The sequence below is a fragment of the Megalobrama amblycephala genome, linkage group LG18, assembly GCF_018812025.1.
Source record: "Megalobrama amblycephala isolate DHTTF-2021 linkage group LG18, ASM1881202v1, whole genome shotgun sequence".
Classification (NCBI taxonomy): domain Eukaryota; kingdom Metazoa; phylum Chordata; class Actinopteri; order Cypriniformes; family Xenocyprididae; genus Megalobrama; species Megalobrama amblycephala.
Genome location: NC_063061.1, coordinates 38,273,952 through 38,292,212, shown reverse-complemented (window position 1 = coordinate 38,292,212; position 18,261 = coordinate 38,273,952). Strand labels below are relative to the sequence as shown.

The following is an 18,261-nucleotide window of genomic DNA, read 5'->3' as shown; positions in this document are numbered from 1 at the left end:
TGCATCTTTAGGTTGTTTTCAGAAGTTTGTCTGGCATCTAGACGTCTGAATGTGTCGTTTTGAGTCTTTGTGTGCGTTTTGCTTGAATTATGTCTTGCAGTCAGTCGTATTAATCCGTTGTTTCATTATAGTCTGACTTATTCAAGTATTCAGGATGCAAAAACTTAAACCAGACTGTCAACAGATCATCTGTCTTCTTTAGAAACCCACAATCAGATCTAAATCCAGTCCTTCATCAGCCGTCTGGACGGAAACTTCTGTTGCATTGACTGACAGGAAGACATCAGCATACATTTATCTGTTTCGAGTGGGATTATGGGTGATTTAATAATCAGATCAGCCTTTTTTAGTTAGTGATCGCCGAGGAAATGAAGCTAACACTGAATGTGCATCTGTAACTCTTCTCTCTATAATCATTGGCCTATTGTTCAGCCAATTACACGAGGGCTTAATGGAAGATAAGTGGCCAGAGATACGGAACAGAGCATGCTAGTTGTGAAGCTCTCGAGATTATTAACAAAAGGCCTGAATGCCTCGTTTCCAGCTGTGCTGCTGATATTCCCATTGTAACACCTGGCCTTCCGTTTCATTCGAGTCCGAGCTGCTGTCGCTCTGGCTGACACCGAGCCAAGTCCTGCGTCTCGCCGAGCTTCCAGAGTTTCCCCGATTCGCCTGCCAAGTTCGTCTGTTTTTTGGAGGGAAATAAGTAGGTGTGATCGTTCAAACAAGCCTCAAACCGCAGGCTCCGTCTCCTGCTGGAAATCAGCTGCTTTCAGTTGCTTTTACTTGCTTTTCTGGGATTTTGGGGGTATTTCAACCAACGATTTAATGTTTGGTTAGTGATGTTTGGCCACAGATTATAAGAATTTATATCATATTAAAATTATATTTGAATAAACACAATAATTAATTCTTGTAACTATTATTATTTTTATCCAATCTTTAACTGAAATAAATAAATAATAAAGATGCACCGATTTATCGGCCAAAAATCGGTATCGCTTTTATTGGCTGATACCGATTATGGCCGATATATCGGTCATCTTTATTATTATTTATTTATTTCAGTTAAAGATTGGATAAAAATTAATAAAATTAAAATAATAGTTTAAAAGCAGTTGATAGTCAGGGCCAATATATCCTGTCAATCAAAAGAGAGCAGGACAATGCACTGAATTTGTGAAGAAAATGCTAAGAAACCAGTTTAATGTTCAATATTAATAGTAATTAAATGAATTAATAACATTCAGAAAGTTAAGATATATTAATTTAATCTTCAGAATTTGGTTAATGTGTTTGTTTATAATTGACAAACTATTAATTAATTATTATATTTTGAAATAATTAATTATAATGAAATTATCATTCATTTAAATGAAGGTATAAAAGGCAGAGACCCCAAACTATCACTATCAGTATCGTCAGATAACACTCTGAATAATTGGCTATCTGTATCGGTGGAGAAATTTAGTATCGGTGCATCTCTAATAAATAATATTTTATTTATTATATGTACTATTATTGCTATTATTATTTAATATTAATAATAAAATCTTTAACTGAAATAATAAATAATAGTAGTATATTAATTTATTATTATTATTATTATTATCATTTATATTATTTATTATTATTTATTATTTTTATTAATATTTTAATTATTTTTTTACTATTATTATTATTATTATTATTATTATTATTATTATTATTATTATTATTATTATTATTGTATTAATTAATTAATTTTCTTTAAAATTAATAAAATAAAATGAAATAAAATTATTTAATATTATTATTATTAATTTTATTATTGTAATTTTATTAATTTATATATTTATTTTTATCAAACCTAACTTAAATAAATAAATAACTATTTTAATAATAGTTTTTGCTATTATTATTATTATTTATAAATTTAAATAAATAAATTAACAATATTTTAATTTTCATTACATAATATCATAAATATATAAATTATATTAAAATAAAAATATTTATAATATTTTAATACTTATTTTATTTATTTTATTTTAAACTAAAATAAATTTATGATTATTATTATTTAATATTATTATTTTATAATCAATATTTATTTTTATCAAATCTGTAAGTGTAAAAAAAATACATTTATTAATATTTATAGATTTATTTTATCAATATATTTTATTGGTTGGTCTTTGGGCAACTGCATCACATTGTATTTTTTTTTTTTTTTTTTTTAGTATTTTTGCACCACTTGTTTGAAAATATGACGTTTTCTCATCCTTAGTCACTAACTTGAATACCAGCGAATGGAGCTGTTTCAAACTGGTAGACCATCCTGATCCAGCTGGTTTGAGCTGGTAATCCTCCTTTGACCAGTTACTGTGTTCTAAAAACCAGCGGATATCTTCTCTAACTGACATTGGTGTTTCTCTCATGCTCTTATCTGTGTTCTTACTGTGTCGATTCCCAGTCCTCTAGTTCAGCGTGGAACTGTGAGGTCGTTGCACTTCACCGAGCAACAGCGTCTTCTGTCTCCTAGCAACAAGAATCAGGGAGTGTTTGGAATTTGTCCAGGAGTGATTTAATGTAGAATTCCACTGGAATGAGTCATGTTGTCATAGCAACAGGAACTCGTGTAACAGACGGAACAGCGGCCAGCGAGTGTTTGGACATCAGCCAATCAGATGCTTGATAGCCAGAATGTGTTTCAGTGTCAACAAGTTCATGATTTCAGGCTTTAGGTGGTTAGATTTACACCTGAAGGTGTGTATGTGTCAGAATTTGAGATAACGGCTCTGTTTTAAATCCTGTCCAGACAGCTTGTGTGATTAACTCCCATCAATACATGTTAAAATGCTGTCTAGGTAGGCAGCTCACTAGGGTGATATAAATGTTGCTTTTTCATTGCTTTAAAACTGGAGTTTTCATTGACTGTGTTTGACAAAGACTCTGAAAGATCAGACTTCCACCCTGAGGGCAGTTCACGTCATGGAAACATTCAAGGTGTGAAGGTCAAAGGTGACTGACAATCATTTTGATTGTGACAACACTTTTGTCTTCAGCATTACTCGACTGAACAATCACAGATAAGGTTTGTTTTATTTTATTTTATTTTATTTTATTTTAAATTAAAAAAATGTATTACCTCCTGACTGAATTATCACAGATAAGATTTTTATTTTATTTTATTTTATTTTATTTTATTTTATTTTATTTTATTTTATTTTATTTTATTTTATTTTATTTTATTTTATTTTATTTTATTTTTCATATTATTATTATTATTATTATTCAAAAATTATAATATTTTCTTTTCATATTATTATTATTATTATTATTATTTTTATTTTAATCGTTATCATTATTATTATTATATTTTATATTTTATTACCATCTGACTGAATGATCACAGATCAGGTTTATTTTATTTAATTTTTTTATATTATTATTATTATTATTAAAAAATTATCACATTTTATTTTCATATTATTATTATTATTATTATATTTTATATTTTAGTACCGCCTGACTGAATGATCACAGTTCAAGTTTATTTTATTTAATTTTTTTATAATATTATTATTATTATTATTAAAAAATTATCATATTTTATTTTCATATTATTATTATTATTATTATTATTATTTTAATTATTATTGTTATTATATTTTATATTTTATTACCATCTGACTGAATGATCACAGATAAGGTTTATTTTATTTTATTTTTTATATAATATTTTATATTATTATTATTATTATCATTATTATTTAATATATATTTTATATTTTATTTTATTTTTAAATGTTTATTTTATTTTTTAAATGTTTATTTTGTTTTATATTTTGTTTTACATTATTATTTAATTTATATTTTTATATTTGATCATTCGGTCACCGTGAGATCAGGTTTGTTAGGTTGGAAACTCTAGATCTGAAACTCCTGACCGTACAGAAGGACAGTTGCTTATTGAACGTCTGAATGTATTTATCAGTGTTGGGTTGGTAATAATAAACCAGGTTTCTTTTTATCATAAAGCCTGTTTGACCTGATGCTGAGATTACTGTATATTGCACCACCTCTTCGAGGAATTGTGTGGGACTGAAGTTTATTTGACAGCAGAGGGGAAGTTGGATTAAAGCGGCGTGTATTTTGTTACCATGAGCCCTTCACCTCTTAAAACTTTACTGAGCGATATTTAAAACAACCCCACCCAGACAGACACACACACACACACACACCCTGCTGGAGGAGAAGGTTTACCGCCCCACCCACACACACCCTGTTCCCAGCATGCCTTTCACCCACATGCCACAAAACACTGTCACACAGAACTTTGTACATGTTTTCATTTGTTGGACACATGATGAAACAAACGCTTCAGGACAGACTGAGAGTGTGTGTGTGTGTGTGTGTGTGTGTGCGACTGTAACCTTATAGTTTCTGTAATTTCAGGGTGAATATCATATTCCTCATGAAACAAAATAAAGAAAATGAAACCTATTTTTATGACTATTATAATTTTGTTCAATGTGTGTGTGTGATCCTGGAGCACAAAACCAGTCATAAATCACACGGGTATATTTGTAGCAATAGCCAACAATACATTGTATGCGTCAAAATGATCAATTTTTCTTTTATGCCAAAAATCATTAGGATATTAAGTAAAGATCATGTTCCATGAAGATATTTTGTAAATATCCTACCATAAATATATCAAAAATGTATTTTTATGAGTGGATATGCATTGCTAAGGACTTCATTTGAACAACTTTAAAGGTGATTTTCTCAATATTTAGATTTTTTTGCACCCTCAGATTCCAGATATTCAAATAGTTGTAACACGACTATTTTCTTTCTTTCTTTCTTTCTTTCTTTCTTTCTTTCTTTCTAGTTATTTTCTTTTTCTTAATTTTTTACATTTTATTTCTAATCATTTGTTTTTTGTTTTTTTATTGTCTTAAATGCATTTTTTGTTTTTATTTGTTTAACATTGTTTGTTTTTATTTTATCTTTCTAATTATTTTTTCTTCATTTTACTTTTAATTAATTTTTTATACATTTTATTTCTATTCATTTTTTAATTTATTTTATTTTTATCTCTTTTTTTATTTTCTATTTGTTTATCATTTATTTATTTGTTTATTTGTTTTTATTTATTATTTATTCTTTCTTTCATTCCATTTATGTTTAATTTATTTTTATTTTTAATTTATTTTTTGTTTTTTTTATTTATTTTTATTTTTGTTTTTAATTATTTTTGATTTACCCTCTATGTAAATCATCTATTGAAAGCTTATTTATTCAGCTTTCATATGATATATAAATCACAATTTCAAAAAAATTTGGTCCAGGGTCACACACACACACACACACACATATATATATATATATATATATATATATATATATATATATATATATATATATTATTTGAAAAAAAAAATATATATATATATATATATATATATATATATAATTTTTTTTTTTTTCAAATAAATATATTTTTATGTTTTTATTTCTCATTTTTCAGCTCAATTCAGACTTTGTTCTCATCTGATAGTTTTGCTGCTGTTAAATGGATAATATAACTTAATATTATTAATTATCTTTTAAACCCAACGACGACAGTGAACTACAGTAAGGGAGAAAAAATGTTTGACTTTTATGTTGTTGCAAATCAATGAAATGCATTTAAGAGCGTCGATCATTGTTTAATGGTCAGCTGTTATTGAGGGTTTTATCAGCGTTCGGTTCAGGAATGTGACCTTGCTCCTGGTTTCTGTTTGAGGGAAAACATCTGTCCTGTAAACTACTGGAGCTTGTAAATAAATCAAAGAATGTTGGAGAGTTTCTGTTCTTCTACTTCAGAATTCTGTTACTGGCCGTTTCTTTGTCATTAACTGTGAAATTTACTAGCAATTTCTACATCAAATTATCATCAGTGTCGAGTTTCGTTCACAGTTTTAAAGTTAGTCTGTTGTTATTCTAACGAGCTAGACTATGGATGTCCTCATTTACATACTGAGATAAACGAGTGTGAAAAGTTTCATCGTGAGAAAAGAGCTAATCAAATGACAGTTCAGCAGAAACCTCTGAAAGCTGTTTTTATTCACACACACACACACACACTGTTGCAATGCAAAAGCACTGAAGTTTAACCAGTCGCCGTGAGCGTCGGTTCAGTTTCTCAAGGTTTTGTTTCCACTCTTCCTTGTGGTTCTCCTGCAGTCAATGATGTGGGATATCTGCTGGATTACTGTGGATTTCGTTTCTCTACAATAATGTTTTTTTGCGTAACGCTCTTAGTTCTCATAGACAGACTGATGATGTCACCGTTTCCCACAGTGCACTGGGATCGGCCGTGGCGTGTCTCTGTCTTTGCTGAGACTCTTGAAAAATAAATGCGGTTGTTTTGCATTTTTAATCCAGTTTAATTCTAGAATAATGAGTCACGGATGATGTCACGCCTGGTTCATTACAGAGTCACACTAAAGTCTCTTCTGCTCACCAAGACTGCATTTATTTGATCACAAATACAGTAAAATTATTATTCATCATCATATTAGAATGATTTCTGAAGGATCATGTGACACTGAAGACTGGAATAATGATGATGAAAATCACAGAAATAAATTACACTTTACTATATATTCACATGGAAAACAGATATTTTAAATTGGAATAATATTTCACAATTTTGCTGATTTTATTGCATTTTTAATTAAATAAATGTAGTCTTGGTGAGCAGAAGAGACTCTTTTAAAAATTCTTTGACTGGTGCTAGTGTATGATATCAATGAATGTTTATGAAATAAAATGTTTAATATCATGTGCATGTAGAAATGTCACATATGCATAATACAGAAATAGTAGTACGGTATGTTAAAAAGTGATATATTAATAAGCCAGTCTGAGTTTCCGCACTTATTCAGTTTTTCTCGATGCATTTTAGGTGTTTGTGGCGAATGTTGAATTCAAAGTCATTTGCACACTGAAATGATTAACATGCAGCAAGACTTTCTCAAATGGCACGAGTTGATGATTAGTTAGAGGATGAAATAAAGACGTGTTCAAGAGGAACTATTTTCACACGTTCATCTTTCTTTAGTGTTTAATGTTGCTGTTTGAGCATGAAAAAGAGTTTCTGAAATCCCCGAAATGGAGTTTTCGTCATAATATTCCTCATTTAAATAATTAATATGCAGAATAAAGGGGCGGGGCCTGCTTGAGTTATTTAGTTAGTAGTGTGTTGAAACGGGCATTTCCCAAACACCAATCACAACACACTGCTCCAGCCGACCAATCAGAGCACATTGTGCTTTTCAGAAGGAGGGGCTTCATAGAGACAGGAACTAAACAGAGCGTTACTGACAGACTGGGAAGAGAGGAGCTGCAACAATGAGGAAAATAATCAACATTCAATCTAGTAGAGCCTGAAAACAACATCTAGAGCGTAATGTGGCTTCTTTAAGATGGAGGCAGGAGACGAGTGAGATGTTGTGATTGTAGGAGCAGATCAGACAGATTGAAGTCTTCTGTCCGTGTTTTTCTTCCATCTGGGACTGAAAATCTCCCAGCAGCTCTGAGGTCCAGCTCCGTCTGAGTCCATTAGTCGTGTGTGTGTGTGTGTGTGTTATAGTGACACTTAATCAGATGAAATCATCTACTTTATGATTGCGTGTGTTTGTCAACAGTGTTTTGCTGAAGAGGACTGAGAAACTGAAGAGTAACAGCAGAAAAACACCATGTGAGTCTTTCATTAACACACATTATACATGACAGATCACTGGAATATGAATATTTATTCAGATATGTACATCGGTTTCATGGCTATTGGAATGTACATGAAGTAATAATCTGTTCAGAGTTATATAATGCTATAATGTTTGTTCACTCACTCACTCACTCTCTCACACACACACACACACACACACACACACACACACACACACACACACACACACACACAGAGGAGCTGCATTACACAACGCATTAGATGTAATTATCATAATTTGCAGACAAATATAACATCATGATGTGTGTCCAGAAGTTTAAGTGACAAATCAGACTGATCCCAGCATGCTTTGCTGCAGGCTTGATCTGTGTATTAGTGTGTGTGTGTGTAAGTGTGTGTGTGTGTGTGTGGTGTTCTGATCTCTGTGTAAACACACATAATGTGCTACTTTTCTTTCTTTCTTTCTTTCTTTCTTTCTTTCTTTCTTTCTTTCTTTCTAGTTATTTTTCCTTTATTTTTCTTTAATTTAAATTTTTACATTTTATTTCTATTCATTTGGGGTTTTTTGTTTTTTATTTATTTTATTTTATCTTTCTAGTTATTTTTTCTTTTAATTATTTCTTTACATTTTATTTCGAATGATTTTTTTTCTTCTCAAATGCATTTTTTGTTTTTTGTTTTTATTTGTTTATCATTATTTGTTTGTTTGTTTTTTGTTTTTATTTTTATTTCTTTTATTTTATCTTTCTAGTTATTTTTCTTAATTTTACTTTTAATTAATTTTTTACATTTTATTTCTATTAATTTGTTTATTTTATTTTATCTTTCTTTTTTATTATTATTTCAATTTTTAATTTTATTTTCTTTCTTTTATATATTTTTATTGGTTTCTGTCTTTATATTTATTTTTCTTATCTTTGTTTTATATATTTATTATTTGTTTATTTATTTTTATCTTTCTTTTTTATTTTTATTTGTTTATCATTTATTTGTTTGTTTTTATTTATTTATTATTAATTGTTTCTTTCATTCCTTTTTTGTTTATTTTTTAATTTAAAAAAATATATATATATATTTTTATTGGTTTCTTTCTATTTATTTTTCTTATCTTTGTTTTATATATTTATTTATATATTTTATATATTTATTTGTTTATTTTTATTTTTGTTTGTCTTTCTTTCCTTTTTTATTTTTGTTTTTAATTATTTTTCTAATTTTCTTTTCTTCCTTTATATATTTTATTTATTTGTATTAATTTATTTTTATTTGTCTTTCTTTCCTTTTTTACTTTTGTTTCTATCTATCTATCTATCTATCTATCTATCTATCTATCTATCTATCTATCTATCTATCTATCTATCTATCTATCTATCTATCTATCTATCTATCTATCGCTCTCTCTCTCTCTCTCTCATTCCTCTGTAATCCCTCATTCCAGCAGCTGTTACGGTCAAATTAACTCTTTAACAGGACCCTGATTTGCATTTTAACCCTGTTAATGGTTGTTGGTAGTCTTTGTTCTGTGGCTGACATGAGCGGCGAGCGTCTGTCAGTAAATCCCTCTCGAAGCGTCCTCGATTCACCTTCATCAGCCACACAAATCAAGTCGAAGCACATCTCTGTGTTCAGGGCGTGTCTCCTTCCTCCTTACAGTAAATTTACTGTCGTTTAAGAACTTCTCGCTCATCATATCTGATCTATTGTGGCGTCATGTTGGGTTTGGCTCGGCTCTTTTTTTTGTTTTGTTGATTTATTGCATCGACTTGCATTCGAAACTGAAATTAGTCTGGTCCGTCTTAAAGAAAACTGACTCAAGTTGTTACTTGTCGTGGGAAATTCATGTCAGTCCGCCAGAACGCTTGTGAAATAATCGCTTGATTTCCTTGGAAGAATGAACCAGAATCCATGTAATCCCATGAGCACTAAATGTGTTGCTCAGCCTTTATGATTTCTGTGCCTTTATTTGAGGACAAAGTGGTTTAATGTGAACTGAAGCGACGCGTTATTGTGTGTTCAATCCTTTGCATTGTTTCCAGCAAAGCAACTCAAATAGAAACTAAACCATTAAATCAGAGATAATAAACATTTGATATTCAGGTGATTTCTGCAGTGTTTCTGTCAGCTGCTCTTAACAATAAATCATTCATAATTTCATAATTGATCACATGTAGTTCTGCAGGCCTCAGCGCGGCTTTATTCTCGCCATATTGAACTTCTTCATCATCTTTTGTTCTTCTGTATTCCTGAAGTTTTTCTTCACTCCATCACTGGTTATTTCTGGTCTGTTTGTCTTTTGTCCCTGGAAAGAAACGATCGGCAGATCTCACCTCATAAATTAACACGGATGTGATTGGAAAGGACCGATCCGTTCGCACCTGTTTCAGATGGAGACGCTCTCGTCTCATTATCCAGCCTCATCTGTCGCTCACACGGAGTCTGATTGGTCGAGAGAAGCTCAGCGTGATATTGTGACTGTTTGGCTTGAATTCACAGTAGTAGTGCTGTTCGTCAATCATCACTAGTGCTGGAGCTTATAGTGCTCTGATGGAAACCTCTAGTGCCAAGAGTTAACCCTAATAGCCTGAAACACTCACAACACCCTAGCAACTGCATAGCAACAGCCTGAAAACAGTCAGAATACTCTAGCAACTGCATAGCAACAGCCTAAAACACACAGAGCACCCTAGCAACTGCATAGCAACAGCCTGAAAACAGTCAGAATACCCTAGCAACTGCGTAGCAACAGCCTAAAACACACAGAGCACCCTAGCAACTGCATAGCAACAGCCTGAAAACAGTCAGAATACCCTAGCAACTGCATAGCAACAGGCTAAAATACTGAGAACACCCTAACAACTTCACAGTAACGGTCTGAAACACTCAGAACACTCGAGCAACTGCATAGCAACAGCCTAAAACACTCAGAACACCCTAGCAACTACATAGCAACAACCTAAAACGCTTAGAACACCCTAACAACTTCATAGTAACAGCTTATAAAGCTCAGAACACCCTAGCAACTGCATAGCAACAAGCTAAAATGCTCAGAAAAAACTAGCAACAGCCTAAAACTGAATACCTTAGTAACTGCATAGAAACAGCTTTAAATACTGAGAACAACCTAGCTACTGCATAACAACAACCTAAAACACTCAGAACACCCTAGCAACTGCATAGCAACAGTCAAAAAACACTCAGAACACCCTAGCAACTGCATAGCAACAGTCAAAAAACACTCAGAACACCCTAGCAACTGCATAGCAACAGTCAAAAAACACTCAGAACACTCTAGCAACTGCATAGCAACTGTCAAAAAACACTCAGGACACCCTAGCAACTACATAGCAACAGCCTAAAACACTCCGAACACCCTAGCAACTGCATAGCAACATTCAAAAAACACTCAGGACACCCTAGCAACTGCATAGCAACATTCAAAAAACACTCAGAACACCCTAGCAACTGCATAGCAACTGTCTTAAAACACTCAGAACACCCTAGTAAGGGTAATTGAAATGTTCCCAGGGTTCCTTACGAGGGCAAAACAAAGTTGCGATGTGTGTGTGCATCTCTCTCGACCTTCTGCCCGCTCCCTGTGGGCGACTCTTGGCTTTCTGAGAGGTTTATTTGCTGAGAACTGACCTCTCGTCTCGTGTCCTCTGGGCGCCGCGTTTCCTTCAGACGACTTTCTCTGGAGTCATCCAGGAGAAAACAAACACAGATCCATCACATATGGGATTGAGATGGATTATGCAATATTGACATTATAGCATGACCTTACTGTTTTTTGAATGTATTCATAAGACGCTTCAGTTCACCTCGTGTCTAAAAGCACCAGTTGTTTGTGGTTTACTGAACTTCTGCTTTTCCCAGGTGTCTGAATTCTCGTTTTCCATGCGATCGTTGTGTCCGTCTGAGCGAGGGCGGCCGATTGTGATGTGTGTAGTGTGTGTTAGCGAGCCGTCAGGGGCCGCGGGAGCCCGGTGGGGTCGTACGCTGGTGTATTCACGGACCTCATTTCCAAACGCACTGTAAACAAGAGGTTAAAGGAGGTTCAGAGGCGGCTGCGTTGAACAGATGCTCGCGGCTTACACACAAACACACGTCCAATTCTCAGTCAGATCGCTGTCGTGTGCCAAAAGTGACGTCCGGCCTATAGGAAATCTGACATCTTCATCCTTTATTCAAATATTAAGAGTTTGTAAGCATATTGTGTAGTTGTGCTTGCATTCGATTGTTTTATTTGTGATAATAACTCAGTGAAACATGACAAATTGTGCGATTTTTGTACATATAACAATACAAAGAAATTATGAATCCATGCAAAAACAAGAGAACCAATGGAATATTATTAACTGATTATGTTGCTTTTTCTTTTTCTAAGCATTTTTTGTAGCTGTTTTGTTCTTCATGCATATTTAAAAAAATATTTTCCTCATATTTTGATGTTTAATTAAACTTGTAGGGTCATTAAACACAAATTTCCCATTTGGACGTCACTTTTTGCCACTACTGTAGATATCTTTTTGATTTTCTCCATAATCAAGTCTTTTATCTTAATATTTTCCCTTTTTTCTTGATAAGTTATAGAGTATCACAGTCCTTTTAAGCTATTATATCCATGTTTTACTCTGTAAATTGCACTAATTATTATTAGTATAAATAGTTAAGATAAATAGAATGGATGATAATGTGAAATAATGCATCTTACTGATTACTGATCAATATTACTGATTACTCTACATTTCTGATCTATATTAATTGATCATCTGGTTTGTTTTTAGAGTTTCAGAAGAGATTCTGAAGCACATCTGTGAGGTTTTTCCTCTCGTATACTTTGAATACGATCCGTTCTTGTGCTTTGAGAGGTGATGGTCACTTCATAGAGCACACTTTATAGTGCTTTCCTCCACTGATGTGTGCAAACACATCGCCCTCTAGTGGAGAAACCACAGACTGCAGACAGAGCTTGTCAATGCATCTTTTGAGGAATGATTCTGCAGAAATTGTATATGTTTTAAATTGTAGGACTGATATTTAAGTGTATATATAACCTTTCAGTGAAATGTGCTTAATTGTCATGCAAATAATGTCACTATGTAATGTTGGTTTTTGGGATGCTTCATGCTCCAGAAGTGTGTTTATTTTATTCTCCATCGTCTTTGTGTTGTAGTTTTATCTCCAGAGCTGCTGAAGTGCATCGTGGGCAACACCTCCGGCTTGTAACGACTGTGTTTACGGGAGCAGGATTGCTGGGAAAAGACATCTGGAGAAACTGAACCAACTGAGTGACAAACTGACCAACGGGATGCCAGGAATGAGTGCGCAGGAAACCAGCACGGTAAAAACAAACACATCAGCACATCCGGATTATTTGCCGTGTTTCTTTGCATCTCTTCATTTAAGAATGTTTATTAACAAAATGAAATGGTCAGAAATCTTACGTTTAAAAAAAAAAAAAAAAAAAGGCAGGAAATGATGTCACCATAATTAAGCAAGCTTATGATATATCGGAGCTTCAATTTCAGATTTCAAAAATATATTACACTTCTTACACTCCAAATCTATATGAAGAAATAGGTAACTTGTGGCTCTTACAATGACCATAAATAGTAATATATTGTGAGAGTGTGTGTGTGTGTGTCTTTTGATATGTGTTCCTCTAAACTGCTCCAGATGTTGCTGATGTTGAGCGTGGATCTCATGGAGCATCTGTCCGCTCACCTGGCATCTTCTCACGCTCTTCTCCTCCGTCACGTCTCGTTTTTTTCTCATTCTCCATGTGTTGTCATTCAGGGACACATTCTGTTGTTTCGCTCTTTTCTCCCGAGATTTTGACGTCGCCTTTTGATGTTGAGGAACATTAGTGGGTTTTTATCGCTGATGAATTAGATTTGTAAAACCTGTGTGTTAATAATAAAGAGGCTGATATATAGAAAGAAGGCAAACTGACAAACTCAGATGTTCTTAAAATTACTCAAGAAGCAGAATTACTTCAGATATTAAGTCTCTGAAAAATTGATCAAAATGAAATTTTTAAGCTTAAAACGAGCAAATATCTGCAAACAGCGTCAGAAAAATACTCATTTTTGCAGTGCATATTGTTTTATCATGCATACGGCTGTTATGCATTATGAATACATTACTAGAGTGTGTGTGTGTGTGTGTGTGTGTCAATCACCACTATCGCTGTAACATTTAGTTGGTGTCTTTACTTAAAGCCTTTATATATAATGCACTATTTTAATGCATAGTATGATGTCATGAATAATTGTAACCACATTATAATTCTTATCTATTAATTGTTACACGTTTATAAAGTATAATGCATTGACAATTTCAGATGTAACAAGGAATCTACAAATGTTATTATTGCAGTTATTTATAATGCATTATGATGAATACCTTTGTAATGCATTATACATAAATACCAGAGCCTCTTCAGAAACCACATGACAATGTGCTAGCGAACACATTCTGGCAATCATCCACGTTTTTCTCGGACATTCATCGCTCGTGTTTTGGTATTAATGTAGAAATGTAGCTTTATCTTGTGAATTGAAGCGCACAGACTCACTCTGAGTGATTTGAGCTCAGGATCGCAGGAAACTGGGTCAGAGCGCATCCTGAATCCAGAGCCATATGTTACTGTAGCAGACCCTGAGGGAGACACACACACACTGACACACATACACACACGCATACGCATACGCACACACACACATACACACATGCATATATACACACACACACACACATTTACTCACTTGCACACTCACAGACACGCGCACACACACACTCACTCACACTCTCACACACACACACACACACACACACACACACACACACACACTCACTCTCTCACACACACACACTCACTCTCTCACACACACACACACTCACTCACACACACACTCGCACACACATACATACACAAACACACTCTCACACACGCACGCACGCACACACACACAAACACATACATACACACACCCTCACTCACACATACACACACACACACTCCCTTGCACACACATACACACGCACACACTCACACACACTCACACACACACATACACACACCCTCACTCACACATACACACACACACACACACACTCCCTTGCACACACATACACATGCACACACTCACACACACTCACACACACACACTCACACACACACACTCACACACACACACACTCACACACACACACACTCACACACACACACACACACACACACACACACACACACACACACACCTTTACTCACTTGCACACTCACAGACACACACATTCACAGACACACAAACACAGGCACACTCTCACTCACTCACACACATACACACACTCGCACACACACACTTACTCGCACACACATTCACTCACGCACACACACTCACCCACCTGCACACACATACACATGCACACACTCTCACACACATACACTCACACACACTCACCTGCACACGCATACACATGCACACACTCTCACACACACACACACACACACACACACACACTCACCCACCTGCACACACATACACATGCACACACTCTCTCTCACACACACACACACACACACACACACTCATCCACCTGCACACACATACACATGCACACACTCTCACACACATACACTCACACGCACAGACATGCAGTCACACACACTCCTTCGCACACACACGCACACTCTCACGCACGCACGCACACACACACTCACAAAAACATACATACACACACCCTCACTCACACACACACTCTTTTTCTCACACACATGCGCACACACGCATACACTCACGCACACACATGCTTACACACACACACTCTTTCTCTCACACACATGCACACTCACACACACACACACACACATACACTTATACACACACACACACACACACACACACTCCCTCACACACACATGCACACACACACTCTTTCTCTCACACATATGCACACACACACTCTTTCTCTCACACACATGCACACTCACACACACACACACACACATACACTCACACACACTCACCTATAAAAAACATAATTGTCCTAAAATAGGCTTAATTTTCTTTATGCATAATTATTCTGTATTTCTTTTGATTTGGGTGTAAAATATGACCCGTTTCTGACAGGTTTCCTGAGATTCACCCTCAGTGTGTGTGTGTGTGTGTGTGTGTGTGTGTGTGTGTGTGTGACGGTGTGTGTGAATGAGGCAGATGTCGAGTGATGCGTCTGAACTGAAGGAATGACGAACAGTCTGTAAATCTCCTCTCACTCTCACGCCCCGTGACCTGACCTCATCTGCATACTAATCCCCGCCCCCACCCGGGGCGTTGTGGCGACCTGCTGTTGCCACAGCAACAGGCTCGGCGATTGTGGGCGTGGGACTGTCGCCCGAAATCGACGCCGCAGGAGAAGCTTCAGGGATTTTGCGGAGTTTATTTCAGCAAACGCGTCTCATCTTCTTCATAGCGTTAATCATCTCTGTCAGACTCATAAATGCCAGACTGTCACAGGCTTATATGATGTCATTTATTTCAATTTACTGCTCCCAAACACAGACGCAGCCTCGTCCCGAGGGACGTTCAGCAGAATGAAATCATATTTGGTGGAAATTAATCACATTAAATTGTAGATTAAGCGATAATCCTCTCAGAGCTCTTAAATACTGTAAGTGATTGGCGTCGTCGCTGACCCGGGGAGCCGCTCGCCCCGGTGCCCAGAGATCAGTGCAGCGTCCCTGGGGAAGAGCGCTGGGCGAGCCCCTGGATTAGGCCTCAAAATCGCCCCCGGACCGTCATTTACATAATTACGCTTTAATTATGTGAAATATTTCAGTAATTCCAGTATTTTGCGTGTGTGAGACACATGTTTGTCTGAGATGGTGTGTCGTGTTTACAGACGTCCGGCTGTTTGGGATTTTATTATTTTAACCCTGTAAAGCCTGATATACACATAATAGTCAGTTTGGAAATAGAAAGTGTTTTTTGATGCTAATATAGTGAGAATAAACAGCTCAAACTGAGCAGAAATATGCATTTTTGTGCAGATGCTGATATTTATATGATCAGATGTTTGTAATGTGAATCTGAGATCTCAGTCTGAAGTGTCAGTCGGACGGCAGAAGGACTGGAGGAGGTCGTGTGCCACAGGTTTGATCATGTTGATCATGTCGAGGTCTTGCAGACTGTAACTGATACAGCAGGTTTATTGGGTTCAGGAGGGATTGTGAGTGAGTATCAGAGCTGATATAATTCATTTATCGCCTCTCGTTGTTCCTGATCCCTCTGAGCTCAGAGTAACATGTCAGAACGCAATCGCATTTGTCCGGAGCGCTGACACATGATCTCACTGTCCACATGAGCCTGTCTCATCCAGAGCAACACTGAATCCTCACAGAATCACACACACACACACACTTTTATAAATACATACACGTGCACACACACACACACACACACATAAATACATACACACACACACACACACACACTCATAAATACATACACGTGCACACACACACACACACATAAATACATACACGTGCACACACACACACACACACTCATATACATATAAACACTCATAAATATATACACACACACACACACACACACTCATATACATATAAACACACTCATAAATATATACACACACACACACACACTCATATACATATAAACACACTCATAAATATATACACACACACACACACAAACACTCACACATATAAACACACACACACAAACACACACATAAATAAATACATACACACACACAAACACTCACACATGTACACACACTCATAAATACATACACACACTCACACACACACACACACACACAAATAAATACATACACGTGCACACATAAATACATACACGTGCACACACGCACACTCATATATTCATATAAACACTCATAAATATATACACACACACACACACACACACTCATATACATATAAACACACTCATAAATATATATACACACACACACAAACACTCACACATATAAACACACACACACATAAACACACTCATAAATACACACGCTCACACACACACACTCATATATGCATATAAACACTCATAAATATATACACACACACACACACACACACTCATATACATATAAACACTCATAAATATATACACACACACACACACTCATATACATATAAACACACTCATAAATATATACACACACACACACACACACACACACAAACACTCACACATATAAACACACACACAAACACACACATAAATAAATACATACACACACACAAACACTCACACATGTACACACACTCATAAATACATACACACACTCACACACACACACACACAAATAAATACATACACACACACACACACACACGCACACAAATAAATACATACACGCACACACACTCACACATATAAACACACACATATAAACGCACTCATAAATATAAACACACACACTCATACATACATACACACACACACACACACACATGCATACATGCACAAACACACACACATACACACTCA

At 35.0% G+C, this 18,261-nt stretch overlaps 1 protein-coding gene across 4 annotated transcripts in view; it reads left to right on the top strand.

Moving 5' to 3' along the window:
• Window positions 1-18,261, top strand: part of LOC125252681 (cingulin-like protein 1) — a 40,324-nt gene that overhangs the window by 7,506 nt on the left and 14,557 nt on the right. For 3 of the 4 annotated variants that reach the window (XM_048166177.1, XM_048166175.1, XM_048166179.1), the window contains 2 exons: window positions 7,683-7,735; window positions 12,897-13,064. In XM_048166177.1, coding sequence (XP_048022134.1) covers window positions 13,032-13,064 — 33 coding nt within the window. In that variant the 5' untranslated portion in view covers window positions 7,683-7,735; window positions 12,897-13,031. The remainder of the gene's footprint in view (window positions 1-7,682; window positions 7,736-12,896; window positions 13,065-18,261) is intronic. The other variant, XM_048166178.1, reaches the window with a different exon arrangement.